This window comes from Haematobia irritans, chromosome 3 (assembly GCF_050003625.1).
Source record: "Haematobia irritans isolate KBUSLIRL chromosome 3, ASM5000362v1, whole genome shotgun sequence".
NCBI lineage: Eukaryota > Metazoa > Arthropoda > Insecta > Diptera > Muscidae > Haematobia > Haematobia irritans.
The window spans coordinates 202,446,551-202,458,837 of NC_134399.1; the positions used below are offsets into that span (position 1 = coordinate 202,446,551).

At 35.1% G+C, this 12,287-nt stretch overlaps 2 protein-coding genes across 3 annotated transcripts in view; one reads left to right on the forward strand and one right to left on the reverse strand.

Annotated features, from left to right (window-relative positions):
• On the forward strand, nucleotides 1-10,691 carry Aladin (aladin WD repeat nucleoporin). Its single transcript, XM_075302278.1, has 6 exons — nucleotides 1-183; nucleotides 259-605; nucleotides 666-792; nucleotides 855-1,006; nucleotides 1,068-1,441; nucleotides 10,281-10,691. The coding sequence occupies exons 1-6, from the start codon at nucleotides 64-66 to the stop codon at nucleotides 10,616-10,618; spliced, it is 1,458 nt and encodes a 485-aa protein (XP_075158393.1). The 5' UTR covers nucleotides 1-63; the 3' UTR covers nucleotides 10,619-10,691.
• The window catches only part of c11.1 (maestro heat like repeat family protein c11.1), a 71,661-nt gene continuing 69,992 nt past the window's right edge, over nucleotides 10,619-12,287 (reverse strand). For both annotated transcript variants that reach the window (XM_075302277.1, XM_075302276.1), the window contains exon 12: nucleotides 10,619-11,588. In XM_075302277.1, the coding sequence (XP_075158392.1) occupies nucleotides 11,446-11,588 (143 nt within the window). In that variant the 3' untranslated portion in view covers nucleotides 10,619-11,445. The remainder of the gene's footprint in view (nucleotides 11,589-12,287) is intronic.

Genomic DNA, 12,287 nt, shown 5'->3' on the forward strand with positions numbered 1-12,287 from the left:
TGAGCGGTTAACACTTTTATCATTGTTTTACATTTAGCCGGGCGATAGTTAGTGTTGTCCAAAATGGTTTCCCTTCAAGATATGTCCACAATACATTCACCAGGATCTCCATCATCTATGTGCGACCGTATTGGTCGTTTATGTTCCTTACCTCAAAGGGAAGTACAAAGTTTCACACAGAGGGTAAGTAGGATCTTCATTTCTTCAGCTTGACTATTATCCGGAACAAAAAATGTTCATCGTTTTGTATTTCTTCAGCTTGACTATTATCCAGAGATTAACATTAATTGTGATGCATTCAATAGTGCCTCCATTGCGGGCTCATCTTTGGGTTCAGCCAAATGTGCTGACGCTTGGCGTAATGTTCTTGTACCCGTAAATGAGGGCATGTTGAAACGCATTATACGTACATTCTTTGAGAGCGGATTTGAGGATGCCCTTAATGAGGCGCGTGATACACAGATCGTTGGAGGAAATACAATGATTACATCTGTTGCGGAATATACATTTCGCACAATTGAATTCCTAAAACGTGTAAAAACTAAGATATTTCCTCACATGAAAGAGCTCGATGCATCATCGGTAGCGCGCCATACGGAAACTAGGTATAAATAAGTTAATAACCATTATGAAAGGTTTAGACTTAATTTTCCCATTCTTATTAGGGACTGGATGCGATCGTATATACGATGTATTGAATGGCATCCAAATTGTTTTAAGATTGCAGTTGCCGGCATGGATGATATTGTTCGGATTTACACGGACGAACCGGCTATAGTTCCAGTGCTGAAGGTATTTTATTTTTTGTTTAACTCATTTTTGATAATTGTTCCGTTAATCCCGTTTTTAAACAGAGCACTTCACAAAAATGGATAACTTGTTGTGCATGGCGTCCTTATACAGCTGCTGAATTGGCTGTGGGATGCCAAAAGGGAATATGTCTATGGACAATGGATAATAATATGCACATAACCCGATCCACTTCACAGGCTATTTTCTTAAAACAGTAAGAAATTCTGGATCAAATTCATTAACAATGAATTAAACCTCTTGTTTGTATCTTTCAGTCCAAATCATTGTCCAATTACCTCATTGCAATGGAATTCTGATGGTACTCTGTTGGCCTCAGCTTCAATTGGGGATACAGATGTTATTATATGGGATGTAGATAAAATGCAAAATACTGCCTTGAAACGAGTTGGATCACCTTGTTCTTTGTTAAAATGGTCACCGAATAGCTCTTGCTTGTTTTCTTCTACAGTCACAAATGTTTTTCGTGTATGGTCATGTGATGACAAATGGAAACCTGAACGTTGGACTATAACTCATGGCACCATACAATCAGCATGTTGGTCACCATGTGGAGGTTTTCTCTTATTCGTAACATCTGAAGAGCCCATATTGTATCGTTTGCAATTCTTTGAGGAGCAGCTGTTTCAAAGTAAGTAGGGAGCAGCCAAAACCATTTTATTGTCGATTACGTTTTAAGTTCAATAATCGTAACTATTAATAAAACTTTGGCAGTGGAAGCAAATTTAACTTGCGGAAAATTTTTACAAGTTCGATAGCTTTCCTAGCTCTCAGATTGATCCTGCCTATATAAATTTCTTGAGTTATGAAAAAAAAGGCAAGCTCCAGGTAAATTATAGCAAGAAATCCGCTGTAATTTGTATAATGCTGCCTACAAGATAAAATATGTCCATTGAATCTTAATGGATTCAACGGGTTCTCCTAACTGTATTGACCAGATGGGTCCCGCTCATCGCCCGCCACTTCAATTTTTTTAGTTTAGTTTAGTTTATTTATTGCCTCACATACAACAAGATTTATAATCTTATAATTATAGTATGTGACATAAAATAATTCAGATGTTACATAGATTGTTTAGGAAAAAAACATATCTACATGAAATAGGGTCAATACTAGTTATGGCTAGGTAACAATTTTAAAGGAAATAAAAAATATAACAATATTTAACAATTCGATTAAAATTTAAATTTAATACATATAATAACATACAAAATGTGATAACAAAAAGAAAATTAAGTACCAAAATTATTAAATAGTGCTTCTTTGAAGTTATCTGCGTTGCTTATGCGTTGAAAAACGGGAGGGAGAGAGTTCCAAAGACGAGTTGTGTTAGTAAAAAATTGTCATTCAGAAAGCAATATTTGATTACGATTTGCAACAATAAGTATACGTCTACTTGATCTTCCGAATTGTAATTCCATATGAAGATAGCCTGGAGTTTTTGTGTATATCAGTTTATGCATCATGATGAGTGCTTTAATATTTAAATAATCTCCAATATCGACTCCGTATAAGCTTTTGCGGAAGGCTGAACAACTTTCGAATCGTTTAATACCGTAAATATATCTTTATATGGCTTTATATGCTGATTCGAGACGATTTTTACTGTTAACATCAGTTTTAGTAAAGAGTTCAATGCCATACAACAACACTGGTATTAGGTACGACTTGGCCAATAGGATACGAATATTAAGGGGGTAAGATGCTGGGTTTGATATAAAGTTCGTAACATACCAAACATTTTTCCTGTGGCAGAAATTATATGATCGTTTCATTTTAGAGAATTATTGAAAATTATTCCCAAATTCTTTGTTTTGTTCACTTCCAATTTGTACAGCATACTCGCAAGAAATGTTTTGTGCACGACCATTTATTAAGAGAAATTTTGATTTTTTTGGATTTATTTGAAGACAATTATTCTGAGCCCACAAATATATTTTCCCAAGGTCATAATTTAATTTATTTACGCCATCAGCTAGCTGAGATTTCTGACAACTCAAGTAAATTTAGACGTCATCGGCGTAGATGTGTATTTTTGAGTGATCAAGAATATTTGGGAGGTCATTGATGTACATGCAGAATAATAATGGTCCTAGTATCGAACCTTGCGGAACGCCAGCAATTATATTTAGAGGCGTGGAAGATTTATTTTTTATAACAACAGACTGGATACGATATCTTAAGTAATTCGAAATTAGTTTTACTGCTGAATTTGAAAAGAGTTCAAGTTTAAAGCAAAGAATATCGTGGTTGACGCAGTCAAAAGCTTTCGAGTGGTCTAATAAGACTAACAGAGACATTAGTCCTTTATCAGTGCTGACACGTATATTTTCCGTTACGTCCAATAATGCGGTTATGCAACTATGTTTAGATCTGAAACCGGATTGAGGCACAGACAATAACGAGTTCCGTCGCAAGTATTCTGTTATTTGGAAATGGATTATGCGTTCAAATACTTTGGATAAATATGGTAAACTAGAAATTGGTCTGTATTCATTATTGGCATTAGATTTTGGGATTGGTATCACCTTCGCATGTTTCCATCCCATTGGATAATTACCAGTCGTTATGATTGTATTAAATAGGTGTGTTATATGTCTAACAACTATGGGTAGGACAATTTTTAAAAATTTTGGATGGACATTGTCCAATCCAACCGCACTAGATTTGACCATTGAACAGCTCTTGTAGACGTCATCTGAGTTTATACATGAAAATTCAAAACTAGAAAAAGGCGGAAATATTCGCTCAGGATGTAAAATTGGTGTTGTAAATTGTGGAGATGTAAGAAATGCAATATTAGTTATGCTTACGAATTTTTGGTTTATGTCATCAGGATTTTCACTGACATTTCTGTCCATTGTTTTTCCCAAACCAATTTCCTTTATTGTCTTCCATTTCATTTTTGAGTCCAGTGCTGTACGAAATTTTGTTCTCATAGTATAATGATTTTGTTCTATTGTCTTGTTAACTTCAGTTCTTAACACTCGGAAATCTTCATAAAGTTGTGATGTTCTGAAACGTTTCCACCTTTTATATGCTGTATCCCTTCGTTTTATTAATGTTGCTATGCTGGAGTTGAACCAACTTCTATCCGGTCGTTTTTTGCGTGGCATTTGCAGTGGAACAGCGCTGTTTAATAGGTATTCAAAATTTTGATTAAGAAAAACGAGTTGATCTTCGGCTGATGGTATGTAGAAAATTAAATCCCCATTTATATTTTCAAGTTCCTGTGAAAGTTTGGTGAAATTAGTTTTAGAAAAATTTTAAAATTTTTGTTGTTCCTCTTCCAGTGGCCGTCGGGATTCGTAAATCATGAAAATCAAATCATGTCTAGAGAAACATGGTACACTCAATTGTTCGTAAAGTAACATCTTAGTAAGACTATCGATCAGAAATATGTCAAGTAAGCTTTGTGATGAACTAGTAAAATGTGTGGGTATGGTCATGTTGACTGTATGAAGACCAATTGATTCAAATGTTTCCGTTAATCTAGTATCACATAAAACATTGCTATTGAAGTCACCGGCAATGATAATTTCATCATAGTTAACAGTGATTTCGGTGAGTGTTGTTACAAGTGCTTCAGGCGAGATGTTTTTATTGGGTCGGTATATACAACCGACAAAAATTTTGTGGGAATTTATTGCAATTTCGATAAAAAGAGATTCCACTTCATCATTCGGACTCGATTTATATACCACATTAAATGAAAAAGACTTCTTTATATATATTGCAACTCCTCCGCCAATCGTAGATCTGTCATTTCGAATTACGTTGTAATCATGCATAGTGATAATATTATTAGTCGTGGAGGGTTTGTACTAGAGGTCTGCACAATTCCATTTGTAAATGCAGAGTACACGTGTACTTGCTACATGAGTACATCTATTTGAGAGAGTCGCAAAACAATTGGTACACATTTTAATGAACATCAAAAGCCACGAGTAACTTCTTGTTGCTACTCTGATGTCTTCACTACCAACAAACACATATTCCTCTTTTTCTCTTATTGAAGTGTACTCAGATTGATCACGTCGAGTATGTTGCGAGAACAAAACTTCATAGAGTACTCCATGTACCACGTGAAGTTCCAGAAATACAAGAAAACAGTTACTCTCCATAATATATGTTTTCGGATTGATATAAAGAACGGAAAACGTTAAGGTAAGTGTGTGACATACATAAATATATGAAATATGTGACATACATACATATCTATGATTAATAATAATGGAACGTTTTGCTTCGCACATAGCTAAACAATACTTGTACCACGTGAAGTGAAGAGAATCCATGTTGTACTTTTTCTCAAGTACTTACATTTTTATTGTTCCTTTTTTTCGGAACACATATTGTTTCGGATAAGTACTTGGTGGTATTTGACAAGCAAGCGTTCTCTTCACTTCACTACTTGCGCTCTGAGAGAAAGACAGTGTATGTACTATATTCGACAGCGAATTGCATACATGTAGTGAAAAGTTATTCGATGCAGACCTCTAGTTTGTACCATGTTTCGAATACACATATAATATCGACATTAGACTGTTCAAATATATACCTGAATTCGTCAATTTTATTGGTCAAACTCTGGGTATTGATGTGGGATATGGTTAGACCATTTTTTTGCTTGCAGAGCACTCGTAGTAAGGTTTGAACTCCGTCTATGAAACCCATTGTACTATTTAATACGGACATTAGCGATAATTGGCAACGCAGAAATATTCAAGGGTAATATGAATAGATATAATATTATAATATTTTCACTATGATATATATTAAAATTATTTTCTAAAAAAAAAGTTTTCCTTAATTTTCACTATCAGATCGAAAAAACTGATTTAATTCAGCTATGCTATTTATTAATATGGTTTCATTGTTTGCATCTGATCTTGCATATATAAGACCTCGACGAGAAAAAGCCGAAGTCAATAACTTTTGTTTTTTCATCCCAATGGCTGCTTTCAAAATCTTAAAGTTCTCCTTAGTGAGATTTTCATTAATATATATGGGCTTGTCAGAATCAAAGCCTATGTGATGAAGACAGATGTTTGATTTGGTAATTTTTCTAATCTGGTTAAATGATTTTAAAATAGAGTTCTGGAGAAATGGAGTGATGAATTGTATAATAATTGTGCCATCAGGACTGAAGGTGTTCTTGGATTTAACGCGGTATATTGTTTTGTATGGTGGGGTGGATATATGTAAAGCAGTACAAATACCATCAAAAATTTTATCCAACCTTTCATTTTTACTGTAGGGTATGCCATTTATCCTTAGATCGCTGGAAACTGCTAAATTATCTTGCCGCTGAGTCTGCTGTTTAAGATTTTCAAGGTCTTGTAAGATTTTATGTATATCACCATAACCAGTTTCCTCAGATTTAGATATTCGGTTATGGATACTGTCTATGCTTTCTTCAATTTTATTTACCTTCTCGCATATGGTATTGACATCACTTTCTACTTGCTGTATACGAGAGTTTAATGAGTTTAATAGTTTACTTGCAGTGCTGCCGCTAGTGACAAATTGAGTGAAGTAGATTTTGGAAAAAAGTGGAGTAGATTGAATAAAATTGAAGTAGCATACATTTTTGAAAACAAACAATAGAATTCATTTTATTATACCCTCCACCATAGGATGGGGGGTATATTAACTTTGTCATTCCGTTTGTAACACATCGAAACATTGCTCTAAGACCCCATAAAGTATATATATTCTGGGTCGTGGTGAAATTCTGAGTCGATCTGAGCATGTCCGTCTGTCCGTCCGTCTGTTGAAAAACGCTAACTTCCGAACGAAAGAAGCTATCGACTTGAAACTTAGCACAAGTAGTTGTTATTGATGTAGGTCGGATGGTATTGCAAATGGGCCATATCGGTCCACTTTTACGTATAGCCCACATATAAACGGATCCCCAAATTTGGCTTGCGGGGACTCTAAGAGAAGCAAATTTCCGATCCAGCTGAAATTTGGTACATGGCTTCAGCATATGATCTCTAACAACCATGCAAAAATTGGTCCACATCGGTCCATAATTATATATAGCCCCCATATTAACTCATCCCCCGATTTGGCTTGCGGAGTCTCTAAGAGAACCAAATTTCATCCGATCTGGCTGAAATTTGGTACATGGTGTAAGTATATGGTCTCTAACATCTATGCAAAAATTGGTCCGCATCGGTTAACAATTCAATGATTAAAACCGCTGTGTTCATCGTAATTAAAGGAATAGGAATAACAATTAGGTAATATGGGGAAAAATTTAAAAATTTGAAGCAGAACAAAAAGTGAAGCAGATTTTTGAAAGAAGGAGTGACGAAGTAAATTTTGTGAAAATGAAGCAAAATACTTCGATTGAAGTAGTAGCGGCAGCACTGTTTACTTTCAATATCTTCAAGTCTCTTAAATATATGAGAGAATTTCTCTTCTATTTGTGCAAAGGCCTTCTCCATCTGCATCGACTGCTGCTTCAGGCTCTGCTCGATGTGTTGCAGCACAGTAGAAGTGCTCCCCTCTTTAGACAAGCGCGGGGTCTTTTTGAAATTCTCATTCAGCGATTGCTCATCTCTCTCACGTTTGGCTGATCCCGTTAACTTCTCAATTATTTCTTCGTGTAAAGCATTACTTGAGCGATTGATTTCAGCGAACATGTGTTTGTGGTTCTCCTCATTCGATGACATATTTTTTCAATGTATGTGTTGTTTCGTGTTTTTGTGTTGGAGAAGGTGCATCCCGGGGAGCGTTCTCCGTTTACTTTTGTTCCGAGCGGGGGTAGAGAAAAACCCTAGACCAGAGCAATGTTGAGTCTGCCGAAACCAGATTAGTCATCGTTCGGTTTCGATGATATGTAACAAGTGCCTGGAATGGGTGCATTTCCGGAACTGCTCTCGCAACATTGTTGCTGTGCCAGCGACAGCACCAGTGAGTCGTCAGACTACGTGACCCTCCCGATATCTCCCAGACAACAATTCCTTGCCGCAGCATCTGCCACCGAATTAGTTTTGCAATTTAATTGCAAAGGGCTCCAAGCTAAGATCAGTGAGATTGTAGATTTTATGAAACGGAAAAGTACGAGGGTCGCGGCGATCCAAGAGACAAAGCTAAATGCGACCTGTAGGTTGCGTCATTGGTTACAATATGCTACGGCTTTTATATTGTACTTGTGGAGAATTTGCCAACTGCCAAACATCAACATGGGACTCAACTAGCCCAAGCCGCTCACAGGACGGCTCTCGTGGCGTTTGACCTATCAACATAAGCGTAGTAAGGCCTTTGGGAGGAGGGCTTAGCCCCCTCCAGAAAAAAATTAGCCCCCCCTAGAATGTGAAAACCTATATATGATTTTCCATTATATATTATTACTGTAGTATAGATAGGGGGGCTTTAGCCCCCCGGCTAAAAATGTCTAGATACGGCAATGCCTATCAACCTTGCCAGACCATTCAAGGACATCGAGAACACGTCCTTAGTGAAACAGGGAGTTCCCCAAGGTGGCATGATATCTCCGGCACGTTGACATTGAATTATATCCGGTGGACTGTACAGTCATGGCATCCGGGCCCATTGTTGATGAGATATGTGATCGATTAAACGTCTACCTCGCTGATCTTACCAGTTATTGCACTGCTAAAATTTGAGAATATCCTACACCATATCCTCAGCCTCAATATTAATGGACGGCAGAAGTATGCAGGAAGTTGAATGTTAGGGTCGACGGCGAGATAATTCCGACTACAAACTACTCAAGATGGGAGCCACCGTGGTGCAATGGTTAGCATGCCCGTCTTGCATACACAAGGTCGTGGGTTCGATTCCTGCTACGACCGAACACCAAAAAGTTTTCCAGCGGTGGATTATCCCACCTCAGTAATGCTGGTGAGGTTTCTGAGGGTTTCAAAGCTTCTGTAAGTGGTTTCACTGGAATGTGGAACGCCGTTCGGACTCGGCTATAAAAAGGAGGTCACTTGTCATTGAGCTTAACATTGAATCGGGCAGCACTCAGTGATAAGAGAGAAGTTCACCACTGTGGTATCACAATGGATTGAATAGTTTTAAGTGAGCTTGATACATCGGGCTGCCACATAACCTAACCTAACCTAACTACCCAAGATTGTCGGGTTTATATTCCACAGCCATTTCAAGTGGTCTGCCCATACCACTGCAAATCAGAATAAAAGTCAATTAAAATAGTATTGATATTTGTTACTTTTGCAATTAATTGATTCAATTAATTGCTAATCAATTTGAAAAAAATAAATAAATAAATAAAATTACAATTACAAACTATGTAACACCCACTGATCCCGCTAGGAATTAGGTTTATTTGAGTTGCTATTGCATCCGCTCTATTTTTGTGTTTTGGCAGTGGGAAAATATTTAACTTGTGTCAAATCATATCAAGTGAAATAATTTCCATAATTTCTGCGATGATACTGCCTATAGCAATATCCAGTGTTATAAAAAGGGCAAGCTCCAGGTAAATTATGGCAAGAATTCCGCAATAATTTGTATAAAGCTGCCTACAACTTAAACTACAGTATGTGTGTTAGTAGCGACTCCAAGGTTAGGCGGTTATAGTGGTAGCACAATATTTTAGGTTCACTTAGACATAGGGGGGCGCGCCCCCCTTGGAGGGGCACCACGATGTTCCAGGGGGGCGCAGCCTCATTTTTGGTTGAACAGGTTTTGTATCATTAAATTTGTTAAAACAACGCAAATTGTTAAGTTCAACAAAACATCAATAATATACTACAAAAGAACATACCATTCGTACATTTCGAAATGTTCATTTATAACCACAGTGAGAAAAGAATAGTATTTACATGCAATTCTATAATTTGTTGTAGGTTCCATTATTAGTCGTTCACTTTATTTGCAACGGCTAAATTTCTTGTATTCATACATTTTAAAAATTTTGAAAGCATTTTCGTCACTTTTAGACATAAAGTCAAAATATCTGTCTTGCCTTCATGTTGAAACTGATTTAAGGCGTACTTTATCAGTAATAGTACCAAATATTAAAAATCTAGCTGATGAAAGGAACAATTGCCAAATTTTCCACTAATTTATAAACTCTTTTATATTAATATTCATTAACATTTTTACTTTTAATTATTTAATTAATTATTTTTAATCATATTTTCAGCTTTCGTTAATATTTATTTCTGTTTGGGTAAACAGAATTTGTTTTAGGTTGGGGGCGCAACGAAATTGATACATTTTTTGGGGGGCGCGAAGCAAATTGGGTTGGGAAGCTCTGTCTTAGACTATGCAGTATTTTTGTGATACCATAGGTAGTGAATGAGTGTTATCCCATTCAATATTTAGTTCAATGACTTTTGCCCTAACTATTCATTTATATCGTTAGACACGTGACATTAAACATTTTAGATGCCAATTTAATCTTAAACATGAGTTTTTCAGTTTAGTTTAATTTACAAGAATATTTTTATTACTTTTTTTGCCAGATGCTTCAACACCAAAACAAGCTCTTCCCATTGCGGACTTGAGTAAAATTACTGTAGACGAACGAGAACTTGGAGGACAACCTCAAGCTGTATGCTGGGATCCTAATGGCCACTATTTGGCCATAACATTCAAAGATACATCTTCCATTGCCATATTTTCTACTTGTATACAGAAATTTAATCTATCCATATCACCATCATGCTTTTTGACTGGTCATGGTAATGAATATCCCTCTTATATTTGTTTCCAAACTAAAAATCGAAAAAATTCTGATACTGTCTTGACCATAGGCTGGTCTAGTGGTCGTATTCAATATTTTCCCTTTGGAAATATGTGATTGTAATAACATTTGAATTTATTTATTTGTTTTAGGTACATAAATATAAGATGTTTTGTATTTTTATTGAAAATATTCTTGTGTTTTTTTTTTAACAAATTACTTGCATGGACATAAAATACTATATATGTAGGGTAAGTGATGGTTGGTATATGTAAGTATATATATATATATATTTTTTTTTTTATAAATAAAATAGAACAAATAAATACAATAGAAATATCAACAATGATATAAACAATCTAAGAGCAATGTGAGTTGGACTTTAACATACTAAAACACTACATTTCTAATATTCACGAACAACGATAATTTTGGTACTAGATAGGTCTGCAGTGGGATTCTCTGATAAACTTCATACCTATGAATAAAAATGTATTTTTTTTTGTTTAATTAAGAATTTTTAAGATTTCTATGAAAACAAGTTTTGTTTTTGAAAAAGCTTAGCTTGAATAACAGTGGTTCATTAAGCTAGGAGTTTATCAGAAAAACATTATATGTAGGGCACATGGTGGTCAAGAAAGAGGTGTTTTAATTTTTTTTATAATGTTGTGATAATGATTTAGGGTTTCTTTTAATACGGTTTAAGTTTAAAGGAGAATATGATTTAAATATTATTCTAATATATTCAATTTTGTAAATACTTATGTGACAACTATGAAAGAAATTTAATTAGGATTAAAATCACATCAAATGTCTGTTTCCGAAAAAAAATTATGGAAAATTCATAAATCACATTAACCGTTTAACATAAATTACATTTATCTTTTGGCATACAATTCAAGTCAATAAATTATGTGTATATGTGAAATATTTCATTATTTAAATTAAATGTCTCCGAAGAAATATCCCAAAGCTGTAGCAGCTTTCACTCGCACAAAATGATTTTCATCCTTGAGTAATGCTGCAAGTTTATTTCCAACGGCTTCCGTTTGAGTGTTACGTTCGGAGAGGAAATTATGTAGTATACCTGAAAAAGAAATGTTGAAATGGGGAAACATGAGAAATGTGAGAATGATAGTTTATTTTGACAGATCATCTGGTACGGAAATCAGGCTAATATTGACAATACTATTTTTTATTACTTAATCAATTAAACATATCCTGGCCCAGGACCCCGAATCAATGAAATAAATACTCCTATACATATTTTTTTAAAACGTATTTCTTATAAAAACCCTTGATTTTGAAGTTTGGATCTCTAGCTTGATTAAACGAAACATGCATATAGCCCAAATTATATGAATGATAAGAAAGTTCCTTCTCAAATTGTAGTGGAAATGGAGAACATTTTACGAGGCTTCAATACTCAGAACTGATTCAACATTTCTGAAGAGATTGCTTTTTCCGAGATCCGGTATTGAAACCAGAAGTGCGCTCAGGGGTAATTATTTATGTTGTTTTTCATAGAACTTTTTGTCTATCATTTTTCTGAAAATATGTTCTTCAGGTTTTTTTATTATAGCAAATTACATTAACCTTCTAATGCCGAATACAGACTTTAGGCGGGCTTCATTAAATAAGGAAGCTTTTAGTAAAACACACCTTAAGACAACAAAATAGGTAAAAATAAAAAAAAAACTTAGTTGCTTAGTTTTCTTGATTTTGTGTCGTTAACATTAAATATTTAATAAGCTGGCCAAAAATTGGGCCATTTGAGGGTTAAGCT

Coding starts and splice junctions, on each gene's coding strand:
- Aladin (XM_075302278.1), top strand. CDS start 64: ATGGTTTCCCTTCAAGATATGTCCACAATACATTCACCAGGATCTCCA. Junction 184..258: donor TACAAAGTTTCACACAGAGG/GTAAGTAGGATC, acceptor GTATTTCTTCAG/CTTGACTATTATCCAGAGAT. Junction 1,007..1,067: donor CAGGCTATTTTCTTAAAACA/GTAAGAAATTCT, acceptor TGTATCTTTCAG/TCCAAATCATTGTCCAATTA.